Source organism: Rhipicephalus sanguineus, chromosome 11 (genome assembly GCF_013339695.2).
Source record: "Rhipicephalus sanguineus isolate Rsan-2018 chromosome 11, BIME_Rsan_1.4, whole genome shotgun sequence".
NCBI lineage: Eukaryota > Metazoa > Arthropoda > Arachnida > Ixodida > Ixodidae > Rhipicephalus > Rhipicephalus sanguineus.
This window is the reverse complement of record NC_051186.1, coordinates 143,954,209-143,971,608: the sequence shown is the minus strand read 5'-3', so window position 1 is coordinate 143,971,608 and position 17,400 is coordinate 143,954,209. Positions and strand designations below refer to the sequence as shown.

The 17,400-nt window shown below is 49.8% G+C and overlaps 1 protein-coding gene across 3 annotated transcripts in view; it reads right to left on the bottom strand.

Annotated features, from left to right (window-relative positions):
- LOC119375584 (glutaminyl-peptide cyclotransferase) overlaps positions 1–17,400 on the bottom strand; it is a 354,571-nt gene that overhangs the window by 256,320 nt on the left and 80,851 nt on the right. For 2 of the 3 annotated variants that reach the window (XM_049420407.1, XM_049420405.1), the window contains exon 2: positions 8,505–8,535. The exons of the other annotated variant lie outside the window; for it this stretch is intronic. In XM_049420407.1, the coding sequence (XP_049276364.1) occupies positions 8,505–8,535 (31 nt within the window). The remainder of the gene's footprint in view (positions 1–8,504; positions 8,536–17,400) is intronic. 3 annotated transcript variants of the gene reach the window in all.

Sequence of the window (17,400 nt, the reverse complement as noted above, 5' to 3'; positions counted from 1 at the left end):
GTCCAATCATACTTTATGTATGTTTGTGCGTGTGTTTGTATGTGTGCGTGTACATATACGCAAGCAAAATTGAAAATTTTCGGGGAGGGTTTGAACCCCCCCCCCCCTTGGCTACGCCCCTGTATAGTATGATGCTGACCAAGCGAGCTGTCGAAACAACCAAAGCGACATTCGAATAAGCGAACACGGTGCGTGATCAGGCGTCGATATTATTCGAAATGAAACACGCCTCTGCAAGATACATGCATCGTCGAAGTGGGCATGAAATATTTATTAATTTTTTGTTTGCGTATATCATTATGCTGTCAAAGGGAGCTCTAAAAAAATCCAAGGCGACATTAAACTTGCGATCCGACGTTGTTATCATTCGATGCAAACCTCGGCAAAAGTGAAACTCCCACGAAACTGAACACTGCGCATTGCGATGCAGCCAGTGACTCAACAGGGCAGATGTAAATTTATGCTCTTCACACTGAGCTCATAAGAACTTTAAAGCCGCACAACAAACTTGGTATCCAAGCAATTGAAAAGTTATCAATAGAAAACGCACGCGAAAGCATGCTGGATGGTTGCTGACAGCTCCGAGTATACACGACTGCCGCAACGAATGTGCGTTTTACCGGTAACATAATTACAGAACTCGCGCAGTCACCTCCCTACTCATGTCAAAGAAATGTGCCCGTTCAGCATCTGCACGCACGTAGCGCTCGCACAAACAGCATCGCCCTTGACGACCTGCTCGGTCCCGAAAAGGTGGTCGATCAACCGTCCTCCTCTGGTAAGATTCCCACCGTTAAAACGTTTTTTTTCCATCTCTGGGATCTTTCTAAACCTTCAGAGGAAGCGACACGTGAAGCTGCACGTGCACGGCGAGCAGAGAACAGCGCGTGCAGGGTGCCTGAACGTGCGGAGAGAGCGCAGTCAAAAGGCTGGTGTGGGGACAGGAGCGACCGGTTTTCGCAAGAAAGGCGGCGAAACGCGTGCGACGCAGCGCCCCCTGGCCGAGCTTGGGAGGCCTATGATCGTTCGCGCTCGTCCTGTGCACGTTCTTTTCGTGCGTCCTTTGTGCTCGAGCGACGCGCTGGCAATTTAGAGCTGCTTTCCGTTCTTCGCGTTAGATTCCAATTTGTTGCTATCGCATTCATTGCTTCGCCGTTGCGGCGAAACTGTGACTTTGTTTTGCACAGTTTACGAAGTGCCCCTCTGTAGTACTTGCTTTGAGCCTCTCCGTGCGAGACATACGGCGAAAGGATAGCAGCTTGGTGCGCTCATGAGGCAATGGGACAGGTCCCACTTTTTCAAAGACCCGTCATGGGTCAATGGGACACGTACGTCCCACTTTTTGCTCGTAAACTAATGGTCGTATTTTGGTGAAAATTGTTCCATGCTATTTCTAAGTATACTATTTGTATATTCCGCAGGCATATTTTTTGTTATTATGTGAAAAATATAGATGAACACACAAAGGGTTAAGATCCGACTGGTGGACAACAATCGTTCGTCAAATGGCGAGGCTGTTCCCATATCACCACGTTGGGAGCACGTTTTCGAACGAGCTCGATGAGACACGTGCGGAGTTCGGCACGGAGTATGTAGTAACCAGTGAGGCCGAGGAAGGAACAGACATCTTCCTGGTCTTTCTGAAGTTTTTATATCTTCAAGGGTCTCAAGCCACGGCCTAAGAACTTGAGCCAAGCTGAACCAACTTACTCTTGGATGGCTTGATTGTGAGGTGTCCATGCTGTACTACTGTGTTCAACTGTCGGCAATGAATGCATAAACGCATGCTGTCGTCTTTCTTTTTAACCACCACAATTAGCGAATGGTTTCGCGAGTCTGATGGTTCCCTGCGCCGACATCTGATGCACTACCTCCTGTACTGTCTGTTGAACAGCAAACAGCATCGGGAAGTGGCGTACATTCACCTTGCACTCAACCAAGTTCGTCTTCTTGCTCAGAACGTCTGAAAAAGAAAATCTGGCAGATTGATGTAATGCGAAGCAGTCAGAGAGGAGCTGCATACACCTTACTGTTTGTCCTTGAGGAAAATCAAGGCATTCGTGTCATGACATGTCGTTCCCTATCTCGTTTGTCATGCATAGATGCACGTATACAATCTGGTATACACTGGTATATATAATATGGTATATACAAAGCATGACTTGTCATTTATCTTCTTCACTCATACCTGCCACGGTGGTCTGGTGGTTACGGTGCTCGACTGCTGACCCGCAGGTGGCGGGATCGAATCCCGGCCGCATTTTCGATGTATAGGCGAAAATGCTTAAGGCCCCTATACTTAGATGTAGGGGTACGATCATGAACGGTCGAAATTTCCGAAGCCCTCTACTACGGCGTCCCTCATATCATGGTACTCCAAAAATTATTATCGATACACTAATGTCATATATTAGTTGAGCCGATTGTATAACGAGAAAAAGCGCATAGGTGAGGAGAGGCTTCTGTGGCAATCATGGAAAGTTGTGTTTGTTCCTGACCAAGAATAACTTAGGTCAAAAACGCTCCACTGCTGCGAAAGCAGGAGGGAACTTTGGCGCGAGAATAGGCGTACTGTCGAGAGACATGATTGCAGCAAGTTGGCGCAAATGGCGCGGTTGGACCACTGCAGTAAGGACTGGTACTTAAGAAGGATTTAAAAGCAGCATATGCATACGAACTGCTTTAATGAACAAATCACTATAACTGCCACAATTCAACTTATTATGGAAACCAACCGAATGTCCTCAGATGTCAGTAGTGTGGTAAAAAAGACACACAAAAGAAGAGCACGATCGAGCTTTTCTCTCCAGCAAGTGTGCAAACATGCGGCAATGCAGAGAACGACTTCCCATTAGTGGCACCTTTACACACAGCTGTGCAAGCAAACGATGCAGCTCTAGCTATCGATCACAACCGAGCAGCGCGAAGCTCACAAGTGCAGAATTACAGGTAAGGGAGCACCGACTTACAAAGGTTCCTTTCTAGCCTGATAATTGAGGACCCTGTGCGCAATTCCAATCAAGTTGTGACTTATCAATGTTCGGTGTATAATTGTTTTTACTAGTCAAGAGGGCGGCGAGGACTAAACGCTTGCGAGCATGACGAAGGTCCCCGGCCGCATATACACTTCAGACAGCGCTTAGCAATGTTCTTTGCAACATATCGCTCTTATAAGCTAGACTAAAGCGGCACTCTAACATACACAAGAACACTCTGTTAAACTGAACATATCCAATATGCGCACACATTATATAGATATTTACATACATTGTGGTGACAAAGACTCCGATGTTCGGGCGCGCGGGCAGGGAGATCGAGGCAGAGGAAGAAGAGGTTGAGAGAATAAGAACAGCCGGCCCACGAACGGGCGTTGTCTCTTGTCTCTCTGTTTATTCTTCACAATGGCGCAGTGCAGCACGGGTCGCTCCATCCAAGGAACGCCGTCCACGATTCCTCGATCATGGACTCCACGACTCGACCTCTGCTGCCGCTACGCATCGAATCATCCGCGGACGGCGTCCATACCTCTGCGGTGTTTTCAGCGTACGACCTGCCAGGAACCATGCTACCACCATCGTCTGTGAATCCGCACGGGCTCCTGTCGTCTGGGAACGTCGCATACGCTTCCCGTGACATGCACCCCGTGCCCAGGACTGTCCCAACGCGGGAGCATCCAAGGGACGCCGTTCAGGCTTCTTTGGACGTGGAAGTTGCCATCGGGCGTATTGCTACCGCCGCATACTCCGCGGACGTGAGTCCTCGCACTTTCTGCGCCTCATCCGACAGCGCCGCGGAGCTGTTCTGTGCCATCGCACATCTCCGCGACGAGGTTAACGGCTGGATAGCGCGGTGCTCCGAGATGTGTCCGGCCGCTATACCTTCATTGTGCACAATGGATGCCCTTTTAGCTCAAGCTGCCTCACAAGACCAGGAAAAGACCTCACCCGAGAGCCGCAGAAAGCTCCTGAATACCCTCACGGAGCTCTCACATCAACTAGGCTGCTTGGCGTCGTCATGCTCCGGAGTTTCGGCTGCCGTATCACCATCACCGGCTGCCTGCGAACTACCGGAGTTCCGCGGCTTCCAGGACGACGCCGACCATTGGGTGGCCACCGTCAACGCTCTTGGAGCTCGCCAGGCGTAGACGGACCAACGGAAATGGTGCGTGGCCATTGACCGCCTTCGCCATGCTGCCGCGGCGTGGCATAGATTCGAGGGCGTGTGGCAGCAGTCCTGGGCGGAGTGGAGCTTCAAGCTCATTGCTGCTTTTGGCCGGACACCCTCCGTAGGCACACCTCATCCGACCCAGTTAAGATTAGGCCCCAAGTTTCACCTTTGCTACAGGTGCACGTGGTGATGCCAGCTCCTGCCATGCCTGACACGCAACGAGCATCTGAAGAGCCCATGGCACCCATAAACGTGCTCGTAGACCCACCGGAGCAGCTTCCCCAGATTCCACAGCAGTCTTCGGCACGCGATCACCTTCCACCGAGCGAGAAGGTTCTTCCGGAAAAGCGCAAAAATGTTGCGGCGTCGCTACTCCATCCGCCTGGTGACGTGCCATCTGTTCCGAAGACGTCTTCGCTGGACCTCCCACTCAAGGCACCCGGTGTACCAGAAGGACCGCCTCCGGAGCTGTTGGACAACACCGAAAGCGAGGAAGATGGAATCCCCGTCATTAACGTGGAGAATGCGGCTGAAGAAAATGATTTCTCGGTCTCGCCACAGTCATGGAAGATTTTTTCTGACGATGGTCCTCACTGCCCTCCCAGTGGTGACCACGGCTTATATTCAACCGGCTTCCAGAAACACGTGGGAATGAGACACCGACAAGCCGTGCCAGCCCCTATGGTTCCTCGGATGCTGTTCCGGCAGCCTCCTCAGAGCAAACCGCCTACGCCGTTACGACCACGACAGCAAAGCCCATGGCGCCATTCGGAGTCGCCATCTGCAGCTCTCCATGCCAGATGCTACCGTGGCCAAGACCAGCAACCCTTACGACACAGCCAATGCCGACCGCCAGAGGCATCGTTGGCACAGTCGCAGCTGAATGGATATCTACAGAGACCGCTAAGGTGCAGTCAGTTTCGCCCACCAGACCCACTTACGGCAGGTCCACGAGCCAAGTCACAGCGTGGCCGGGACCGTCCACTGCGATGCAGCCAAAGCCGCCCACCAGAGACACTGCCGGCAGCTCCGCGCGCTTGCAGTCATGGCCGAGTGTGGTGACAAAGACTCCGATGTTCGGGCGCGCGGGCAGGGAGATCGAGGCAGAGGAAGAAGAGGTTGAGAGAATAAGAACAGCCGGCCCACGAACGGGCGTTGTCTCTTGTCTCTCTGTTTATTCTTCACAACATATACATACATGTTTATATAACGTTCATAAAACACCAATACCTGGATGCACAATGCTCTGTTGCGTCTAAACTCAAACCATATACACATAATGACAACACACATTGTTATGTCACATGGAACAAGCCCTAAATAAACATAAGAAAAACCAAGTACACTATGAGTATGCAACAATTTTTCAGTTATCTCAAAAATCGCTGGAAGTAAAAATGGAACCCACTAGTGATTAATAAAGATTTCATTTGCTTTTTAAATGCGGACGAGGAGCATTCGTAATTAACCTGGCCTTCTGTTTTGTTTAAAGGATAAATACTTTGGTACGAAATGGTTTGTTTCCCGTACTTGGTTCTCGTTTGTGACGTGTGGAGCTGTGTGTGTCGGAGGGAACGATTCTGATTCAGCTCACGGTAGAGCTTCTGCTCGTGTGTAGCGTTTTTGAATAGTATACCTGATCTGCACGAATCATTCAAAACAGTGTTGAGGTCTATTAACGGCCGTGTCATTTACATAAAGGCGGAGAACTTTTTTCTTAACAGACTGTAGGATTGGACGTGTTTTGGTACATGATAAGGAGTGCTTAACAGCGCAAACGACAGGAGGGGATAGATGGGAGGAAACAGAGCGTTTTTTTCTATATCCTTAAAAGTCGTAAATAATTAGATTTAGTGGTAGTACCCCATACCAATCTTCCATAACAGAACTTTGAATAAAAAAGTGCGTTATAGAGCAATATCCTTACGGAAATCGGTACAAAGTGCGCTATTTTGAGTACGGTTCCTATAACTTTTGATATATCATTGGAGAGGTGTCTTATGCGGCAATTCCAGGACAAGTTCTCACTAAACCTACTCCCAGAAATTTCTGTTTTGATTTTCTGCTGGGGATGACTCCAACAAACATAGTAAATATATCGTAATCAACCTTTTTGTTGACTGGTCCGAATAGGATGTAGATTGTTTTTTATACGTTCAGTTGTAATTTATTTCGACTAAGCCAAACAGATCGTGATATTGAGTATTTATTAACCGCTTCTTCTAATTCATGTAAGTCATTTGATGCAAAAGATACATTGGTGTCGTCTGCGTACGTAATTATCTCAGGCGACTTAGCAATAAGAACTATGTCATTTATATAAGCAAGGAAAAGCAGTGGCCCTAATTTCCATCCTTGCGGAACACCTTGTTTAATTTCCAATAATGACGATGGCGCTGTTTCTAGACTAACAGTCTGCCTTCCCTCCTTTAGATAATTACTAATAAGGTTTTTTGATACCTGTCTGACGCCATAATTTTTTAACTTTTCTAAAATAGTATATCGTGGTGAATGGAGTCAAAAGCTTTCCTATTGTCGAGAAACAGACCCAGGGTAAAGTTGTTCTCTCAATGTTTTCGATTATTTTGTCCTGGATGTGAAAAAGCGCTTGTTCCGTACATTTGTGTTTTCGAAAACGGTAGTGACTTTTCGTAATAACCTTGTGCTTTTCAAAAAATGTAGTGTTCCTTTCCAATATGACATCTTCAAAAATTTTCGAAAAACGGGGAGGATAGAAACGGGCCGATAGGTCATCCTGCGTGTCACCCTTGTGGACAGGAACTACCCACGCAACCTCCTCGGGATATATTCTAGGACAACTATCTAGTAGGAAGTCCGATGTTCAACGCAGACGCGGATGACCTCTACTATTCCATTCCTCAAAATATTTTGTTGGAAAATGTTGAAGACTGCATCGCTAAGGATGACGGAGAATATTTATTTATTAACGCATGTGGTATCAAAGTCAGCAGTTCTATGGTACTGTTGGGCTTCCATCTCAATTCCGCTTTTGTGTCATGACACGGATATTTATTGTGCACTAGCTGGCTCAAGTGTAGCGCCCGTACTTAATGATATCTTTTCTTGCAAAGGTCTTAAGCAAAAGTTAGACGGCCTCATAAAAGCCGCCTTGAGATACACAGATGACAACCTCATTTTCTTGCCGCCTTGATATTGTCACGTCGCTTCAGAGGTCCAGGCAGGGTTTATTCAACGCAGAGCAACAGGGCTCTTACCAAACGCGTCGGTTGGGCTTGCTCTCAAAAGGGATGGCGCGAGCACTTCCTTCTTTCGTGGCCTGTGCCTCTGCTTTTGCATATCGCCCACTACTACAGGTGGCAATATTCAGACGGTTGTAAGATCGTGTGTGCTGGGCTTACCAACCACGACGCATCAAGGCCACTCTACGATTGCGAAGCGAGCGATGGCTTCGTCTGCCATAGGCGCTGCGTTAAATTATTCTTTCATACGGGGGAACAGCGAGGGAGCACATATAGACGACAGGCTTCTGTCAGCGGGTTTCCCGAAGCTCATCAGTTCGTAAAAAGCTGTCGCAAAAAGTACCGAGTAAATCAGAAGGCAAAAACGAAGGAAACGACCAGTTGCGATCCCTTATTTGCATAACGTCTCTCACGCGCGCGGAAAGAAAGCGGGTCAACGATATGGTGTTGAGGTAATCTTGTTTGAATCATGAAAGGTGTTTGTATGGTGAACGCCTGTTGTGCGCAGTCAGACTCTGCCGCGTGGGCGGCGGGTATAGGATATACCTTTAACATGCGGCCCAAATTATATCGGTTACACGAGGCGCTGTTTAAACTAAAGGCTAGGGGAACATAATAACGACCTAGTGTTGCACTGCCAAGCTGCCAGCGTGAGAAAGGGTGTGTACTGTATCGCCATCAAGGAACGCGAGAAATTTCCGAGGCCTGTCGCATTAAGAAATTTGGAGAGAATTGTGTTAGCCACCTTGCGCGATAAGCAATCGAGCCCACCTGCTTCCCCCTCACTGCTCGTTCGACACCTTGCTAACGTGACTCACATCTCTGACACACTCTTTGACAACCTAGTAAATGCATGTCACGCGTGTTTCTGGCGCTCCGTTTGACGTAATGGCTACGTATTTATCTGTTCAGCGACCAATGAAGCCAGTCAGCACTCGTCTTTCTTCCTCACTCCTCCCTGACCGGCATTCGCTCGGCTGTTCTTAATCGCAGCTGAAATTCACAGCATTTCGGAAAGTGGACCCGCAACCCTGGGCAGCCATTGCCAAGCGTAATAGCGTGCTGCAGCAGCAAGCAGGTGGTAAGCGAGAGAGTGCATGCAGCAAATGCCATTACCTGCAGGTGCCTCCGCTTGCCCAGGGCCGCCAGTTGGGGAGAAGGGCACGGGGAGAGACAAACACACAGGGTCACGCACATACACAGAAAACCACATTATGAAGCATGCCATCAACATCCTCAAACTGCACACTCGCATACGGGCCATCTTTTCTGAACTCACTATGAACAACAAGAAAATGAAAAGCAATTTCATAACGTAGTTGGTTATGTGGCAACCTGGGCGTCCTTAACTTGCACTTAAACTAAAACAGGAATGTTTTCACGCGTTCACGCCGAACAAAATAGCAGCCACTACAACTGGCATAAGACGTTGTAATATGCATTCGTGCTGTGCGCCGCCTACTACCACTGGCTGCCCGTAAAGAAGTTTCATAGTAACTCGTATCCGCACCAGACACTGCTATAAAAGAAAAAAAAATATTTTCACAGCACAAATCTGTAGCGCCGATTAATAAGAACTTGTTCACGGTCGAGCTAAAAAAGACAATCACATGCGAGACGACAGGTAAAGCGGCTCCTATCGGCTCTCATGTTTTCGTCGTTTTAGCCCTGAAATGAAGATGTCGTATATAGCACAGAAAATGTGTTTTGTGACAAAAGTAAGAAGCGGACGCAAAGGAACGGTCTACTTCTTGTTTGCATTGAGAAATAAACAGTGAATGCGATAGCAACAAATTGTAATGTTATACGAGGTAAGGCTTGGATCCGATCTCGTGTAACTCCAGGGAGCGAAGAGCTTTTCTTGCTGCCTCAACGCGAAGTGAGCGGTGAGAGCAGAGCACGAGAAAGCACGCACGCCAGCGCTCTCCTGATCAGAGTTACTGCCCCCCACCGGCACCCCTTTACGTTGCTCGGGACGCTCCGCTTGAGGAGCCATCGACGGTAGGCCTCGCACGTCCTCCGTGCGACGGATGGCCGGCTAGTTTCACCTCTGCTGCGGCTTCGTCCGTCGCCAGCGCCCGTAGAACATACGATGCGCAGGGTCGATGTTATCGAGTTCGACTTTACACGGAACATATGACGGCCATGGCGACGGCAAAAGCCCGTCGAGTGTGTCTATATAACTGCAATCACAATAAAACTAAAAAAAAAAAACTTGGAGGACGCTTGGAGTAGAACGCGATAGCTCAATCGGGCCCCATGCGCATCGCCTTCCAAACTGCTATCCAAGCTTCGCTTCTCGGCGCATGCCTCAACCGTGCCGTATGGCAACGAACGACTGCGCGCGTAACATTGGCCGTTTCAAAGCATACTAGAACGCCTACTGCAAGTAAAGTTGTTAAGTGCCCACTACGCCATAATTAATCCTTTTGTGAATCAACGAAGGGCCCACTACGCGTCCGTAAGGCAACACGCGATCGTACGCAGCTGTTCCCTTTGTTTATGCTTTTGCTAATGATGATGATTAAATATGCCTGACCACTTCGTAATGGGTGAGCCTTTAAAACAGCCATTCATGGCGCAATTCACATGTTTTGACGCCTGGCACGATTTCACGCTAATGGAAGGAAACTCCTTCCATTACCTGACATTCATATAGCGTCTTTTTTTTTTTTTTTCGAAGCACTTTCAAGATAGAGCGTGGCTGTGGTAGAACACCTGCTTGACACGCCGACGGCTTGGGTTCAATTCTCAGTCGAACCAGAAGATTTTTATTATTTATTTTATTTGCATGCTTCTCGATTTTTCGGTCACGGACAAGATGATTTCCCTCATAACCGACGACGCCGACACCGGCATTTTTGCAAAACGAGCTCTTAACGCTATTGCGTTCAAATGCAATATAGGCCAGTGTAATGCAAGTCTTTCATTTCGTTTTAAATGCGAAGCCTTTCTTAGCGAACCAAGCGCACTTTACGCGTATCTATCTATCTATCTATCTATCTATCTATCTATCTATCTATCTATCTATCTATCTATCTATCTATCTATCTATCTCTCTATCTATCTATCTATCTAGCCGCCTACGACGTCTGAGTGTTCTCGTGGTCGCCCCCCCCCCCCCCCCAACTCTGTACCGACCAAAATTGGCATAGGAGGGCGTGAGGGTATGACGAACGTGACTGATTAACGTTCATGATTAACGTGAAACATGATTAACATGATTAACGTGAAAACCTTGTCGTGCACATCACGAAACCCTTTCCTCTAGTCACGTGTGGTACATACCGGTATACTACGGGCCCGGTATGCGGGCATACGCCACATGTGATTCACAGTTTATATCCATCCGGGAACGGCGAGAACGGACATTGGACTCGAACAATGCACAGAATAAAAACCAGGATCACAGAAGGAATCGAACCTAGGTATTATGGCAATTGTGGTTGCAGTGCTGATTATCTAATTTGATGACTGGTTAATACCGTGCACTGGCCAGGCGGCAGTCGGGTCTTAACCCGCGATGGCCACTTCCTGGCGCACAACGGCCCGGATGAGAGAAACCGTTGCGCAAGAATCGTCGAGGGTGCTGACTTGAGCAGGAACTGGAGATGTTGCTTCAATTTCGCGGCGGACGAACACTGTCAGATGCAGCAGGAAGTGGTAGTAAACGGGCGTCCTCGCAGGTAGATGTTGCAGCCGTGCTGGGAAGGCGCGAAAAGTGTGGAGTATTGCGACAGCTTTTCGCTTCTTCAAAGCGATGGCATTCATTATTGACGTCGTCCACTGTCGACGAATTTCTCTACACCAGGAGAGTGAACGCATCATCCGCGATTCCCTTGAGAATGTGCGCGACCTTTTCAGCTTCCGGCATCCTGTCATCAACCTTGCGGCACATCTTGACTGTATGTCGCGTATCACTCGGCGCAGGTCTGGAGTCGGTACGCGAGTTTTTCTGTGCTGCACGACGGCGCCCAATGGCCTTGCCGCACAGACCGATGAGATTTTGCTTGCAGACGTCCCAACTCGTGATCTCTTGCTCATGGCTGGAAAACCACACTTTTGCCGTTCCTTCGCGATAGAGTAGAATATTGGCCAGCATGAGCGTCGAGTCCCAGTTGTACAGTGCGCTCACCCGTTCGCAGAGCAGAAGCCAGTCCTCGACATCAGTGTTGTCGGTGCCGGAAAACGTGCCTGGGTCGCGCGGTTGAGTAAGGACGACGGTGGTTGCGGCGCGGCTGGCCGAGGCGCGGTCGGTGTAGTTGCCGATGCATCCTCGTTCTCGTCTTGAGCAGATCTTACAGAAGCAGCCAAGAAGCGTCGGCTGCGCAGAACCATCGTGAAAATTGAACCTGGGAGAGCCCGCACTCTCCACCAAAACGCTACGGGGAGAAAAGGCGTTTCAGAATATATTTACAACGTATGTACAGCACTCGGAGCCAGGCATACAAGGTGGAGCCAAGTCTGCACGAGAGATCACCAAGCGTCGCCTTCTTCCGTACTGTACTCATATCTGGGCATCATGTACTCCTATGATACAAGGGTCATGTCGGGCTAACGGCAATTGTGGGTTCAGTGTTGGCTCCACGTTTATAACAGTCTAATAAACATTACATATAGATACCTATGACTCAGCAAGCTACATCTACCCCGGATAAATACGTTAACGAATGCTACGTATGATATTCACATCATCGCACCGTTCCGAGTAGTTCGTTTCGACAAAACTGACGTGTATGCTCTAACGCGAGTGCTGAGGTAACGTCAGACCATAAGTTACTCTTTAAACGCCAGTGTAGTCAACGTGCCTGTAAGCCCGCGATGTGTACACAACTACTCCATTTGCGAAAACACGTCGATCCACCTCGTAAGGCTTGGCTCAAAGCCAAAAAATGCAGCATAGACAGCTACTCGCTGAATGCTTTGCACGAAACCGATTCTCACAATGCGTGGTATCAGCACAATTCTGGATTGCCTACATTCTCACGTGGTAGTCACGATAGAGACGGCGGCAGTGAACTGGTAGAGGCAAAACTCTTTATTGGGCTAACTTGTATCCGTAACCTGAAGTACAAGCAACGCACGCTGCACAATAATAGTGACAATAGCCGTCGTCGCAAGGGCGGACGCTTGTTGGAAATTCATGACAGTAAACTAAACTTGCAGCGCGAGGACACAAACAGGGTTACACACTGCGCTGTCTTACAAGATAGTTTTATTGCCCCGTTTCACGTGCTTATATACATGAGGGTCCATACGCAAATGAAAGGGGAAAGAAATGAATGAAAAAAGGCGTTCATACAGCACACATGTGAAACGTAAGTACTATCAACCGCAAAAATTCGTAAAACGTTTATCACGATCTGTCCAGAAAGGTGACCCTAGTGAAGACACCTTTCTGGAACAAGAGTTTTTACCAATTTTTGCGTTTGATAGTACTTACCTTTGACATGTGTGCATGAACGCCATCTTTCATTCATTTTTCCTCTTTCTTCTGCGTATGGACCCTCGTGTATTTAGCACATGAAACGGCTGCACCAACAAAACTATGCTGTAAGACAGCGCATGTGTCACCCTCTTTCCTGTCTTGGTGTCCTCGCGTTGGAAGTTTACTGCCCAGTCGTCGGCCGTCAGTAATCTGATCGTCGGTGCAGAGCGTCGTCCTTGATATACCAGTGATCGAACCTGCCAGCGTTATAGCTGGTGCACGCGTAAGCTGCTGAATAGACTACACTACTCCCGTCCCGTATGCACTCTTAACCGAACAATCTGAAACAGTAGCGAAGCTTCGCAAACAGTTTATCGTGGGTGAAACCAGATCGCACCAAAAGGAATAAGGGCCCTTTCTCACCGGTGAAATTGCTCAAAAAACTTTCCTGTGGGGCCCATTTTGCCTCAATCAAGTGTCAACCAGAAACCTCAAATACCCGTGATGTCAGAATAATCAACGCACAGAGTCTACGCTAAACTGTTCTTAAGAAGTTGAAAATGTGCTCAATACTGGCAAGAGCCCTATACGGAAATGGAATTTAAAAAATGGAGGCGAATACCATTCAGAAAGAAAACAAATGATTCTTATATCACCTGTAGTGGCGAAGAAGCAGCAACGCATCCAGCAGTGGGACACTAGCCTGAGGCGTCGAGAATGTTGCCGGCTTTCTGCCTGCTACCTGACGTCAAAAACCCCCTTCCAAAGTGATGCTCAGTACTCTAATCTCCAAAACCAGACGCTGCCCCGAAAATTTCTTACGAGACCACCGAGCAAGGCACAGCCCAAGAAGCACGGCCCCATCACCGCCGGCCATCGTGCCTACCTCCCACCTCGCCGATGAATAAGCGCGAAAAGACTCTTCTGATCCGCCTCTGCCGCGTGCCCGCCACCGAGCCACGCATTTCACGGTACGGGCGACTATCAAACGGATGGTGGTAAATGGTCATCCCCCGCCATATGCGATCCGGCACACATTTTTCGTGCCGACTCGCAGCATGCTCACGCCGGGCGCCGAAAACATACCAGCGGCTTCGCAAACGATACTATTTTTATTTAGCTTGTTAAGCTGTTTATTGGACGGCACTCGGCGACAATGCGCTATGGCGACAGTCAAGGCAAAGGCACGGGCTCCGAGCGCGAGCGGCGTTTAGAAGAGGACGACCCACTAGGAGCCGCTGGAGAGCGCAACCGTTAAACAGTACCAATTGCTTCGCCACAGTTATCCCGGGTATGATGGCATACTCCGGGTACGAAAAGGGAGCCGTCCGGCTCCCTTTTCGTTACTCGTTACTATGAGTGGGTCATAGTAGGCCTTGAGGCGCTCCACGTTGACTATGTCGCGCCCTCGACGGCGCATGTCCGAAGCTGGTTCGATGGGTTCAATCAGGTAGTTGACCGGGGATGTGCGCTCGACGACCCCGTAGGGGCCTTCGTATTTCGGCAGTAGTTTTGAAGAGAGGCCGGTTGCAGTGGTAAGGACCGAGAGCCATACGAGCGCTCCAGGGGGGAACGTGGACTCAGAAGTGGTGGTGCCACCGCGAAGGCTCTTCTGCCGCTCTTGTTCGTGCGTTGTAAAGGACTTTGCAAGCTCGCGAGACACTCTTCAGCAATCCTGGCTGTGTCAGAAATAGGCGCACAATCAGATGGATCCGGCTTGTAGGGTAGTATCGTGTCAATGGTGTGCGACGGGTGCCTTCCGTACAACAGGAAGAAGGGTGAAAAACCAGTAGTGCTCTGAGGGGCGGTATTATAGGCGTAGGTGACGAAGGGCAGAATGGCATCCCAATTTCTGTGATCGGCGGCGACGTACATTGAGAGCACGTCGCCTAGTGTGCGGTTAAAGCGTTCGGTTAGGCCATTCGTCTGCGGGTGGTAAGCAGTAGTTTTGCTGTGAACAGCATGGCACTCTTTGAGAATGGCTTCGACGACTTCCGACGAGAAGACACAGCCTCGATCGCTGAGAAGCTCCTGGGGTGCACCGTGACGCAGCATGAATCGGTGTAGCAGGAAGGAGGCAACATCGCGCGCTGTAGCCACTGGGAGGGCAGCGGTTTCGGCGTATCGCGTTAGATGGTCAACGGCGACGATGGCCCAACGGTTACCAGCAGACGTCAGAGGAAGTGGCCCATACAAATCGATGCCCACGCGCCCAAACGGACGGTTAGGGCAAGTTAATGGTTGTAGACCGACTGGTGACACGTGCGTTGAAGGTTTTCGGCGTTGGCAATCGAGGCAGGAGCGGACGAACTTCTGCACGTAGCGGTATATCCCTCGCCAGAAGTATCGTTGTCGAATGCGGTGGTAAGTTTTGGATACCCCAGAGTGCGCGCATTGCGGATCAGAGTGGAAGGACTCGCATATTTCAGCCCGCAGACTTCGGGGTATCACAAGTAGCCACTGGCGGCCGTCGGCGTTGTAATTGCGTCGGTGCAGTAGGTCGTCACGAATGGCAAAATGGTGGGCTTGACGACGCAATGCGCGAGTGGTTGGTGTTCCTGACGGATCAGTGAGCAAGTCTATCAGCGAGGCGATCCATTTATCCTTGCGCTGCTCGGTAGCGATGGTGTGAACATCGATGGAAGAAACAGCAATGTGACATACTGAGCAGGAGGCATTGTCGTCAGGCAAGGTAGAGCGCGAGAGGGCGTCGGCGTCAGCATGCTAGCGTCCGTTGCGGTACAGCACGCGGATGTCGTAGTCTTGCACGCGAAGTGCCGAGCAGGCGAGACGGCCCGAGGGATCCTTCAATGACGACAGTCAGCATAGTGCATGGTGATCGGTGACATCAAATGGGCGACCATACAAATAAGGTCGGAATTTTGTAAGGGCCCAGATGATCGCCAGGCACTCTTTTTCCGTGACGGCGTAATTGGTCTCGGCTCTAGTAAGCGTACGACTTGCGTAGGCTACGACATATTAGGGGAACCCTGGTTTGCGCTGCGCGAGAACAGCGCCGAGGCCTACACCGCTCGCGTCCTTGTGTACCTCCGTTGGGGCCGTAGGGTCGTAGTGGCGTAATATGGGAGGAGACGTCAACAAACGACGGAGCTTTGCGAACGCGTAGTCGCATTCGCACAACCAGGAATGTAGGGGCCCGTTACTCCCATGGAGCTTCGTCAGCAGCGATATTATGGTGGCAAAGTTGCGTATGAAACGTCGAAAATAGGAGCACAGTCCAACGAAACTGCGCAGTTATTTGACGGACGTGGGTATGGGAAATTCGGCCACGGCCCGAAGCTTGACCGGATCGGGAAGGATTCCGTCCTTGGACACGACGTTGCCTAGGATTGTCAGCTGCCATGCTGCAAATCGGCACTTCTTCAGATTCAGTTGGAGGCCGGCGTTGCTCAAACGCGTCAAAACATGCCGCAGACGTTGAAGATGCACGGAGAAGTCCGGAGCGAAAACCACGACGTCGTCCAGGTAACACAAGCACGTGTGCCATTTCAAGTTGCGCAGAACGGTGTCCATTATGCGCTCGAAGGTCGCGGGCGCATTGCACAGACCAAACGGCGTGACGTTGAACTGGTACAAGCCGTCAGGCGTGACAAAGGCTATCTTCATTCAAGCGTCATCAGCCATGGGTACTTGCCAGTACCCGGAGCGCAAATCGAAAGATGAAAAGTATTCTGCTCCTTGGAGGCTGTCAATCGCGTCGTCGATTCGCGGCAGCGGATAAACATCCTTCCGAGTGATCTTGTTGAGCCTTCGGTAGTCCACACAGAACCGCACAGAACCGTCCTTCTTGGCAACGAGAACAACAGGAGACGCCCATGGGCTGTCCGAGGGTCGAATAACGTCGCGTCGAAGCATATCGTCGACTTGCTCATTAATTACCCGACGTTCTGTGGAAGACACGTGCTATGGACGTTGCCGCAGTGGTAGTTGGGCGCCAGTGTCGATGCGATGCGTAACGGCGGACGTGCGGCCGAGAGAAGTTTGCCCGACATCGAAAGAAGAACGAAATCCTTCCAATATGCACAGAAGCTGGGAACGCTGGGCCTCTTTACTTCAGACAAAAAAAAACGTCTTGGATACAAGGGCAAAAGGCTGATGTGCTGTGCCTGACAGGACCCTAGCACCCGAATGCACACTCAGAGCGTAGGTAAGAGAAATAACATTATACATTGCTAATAATATATACACATGCAGTTTCATACAAGGTGAAGAAATTGGCGTGGACATTCTTCGCCAATACATTCGGCTCTCAACGTTGTGTCAACGACGGTCTACTGCAGCCTTTTCCTGGACGCCCTTTTGACCTCTACAGGGACCGTCTGCCGCTGCCGTAGTTGAACACGGCTCACCTCCATCTCGCATCATTTCGTTCTCCGTCACGATGCAAACTACTGAGCGGCAAAGGACGGCCTTCAAGAGCTCCCTCGTTCAAGCCGAGCGGTTCGCCGAGCATCCGCCAGACCCAAATAACAGCAGAGAAAAGGACAAGCCCTGTGGCATATCTCAGTGTCATTCTTTTATTGCTCTTCCCTTGACTTCCTCCTTCCATCGGGCACATGTATG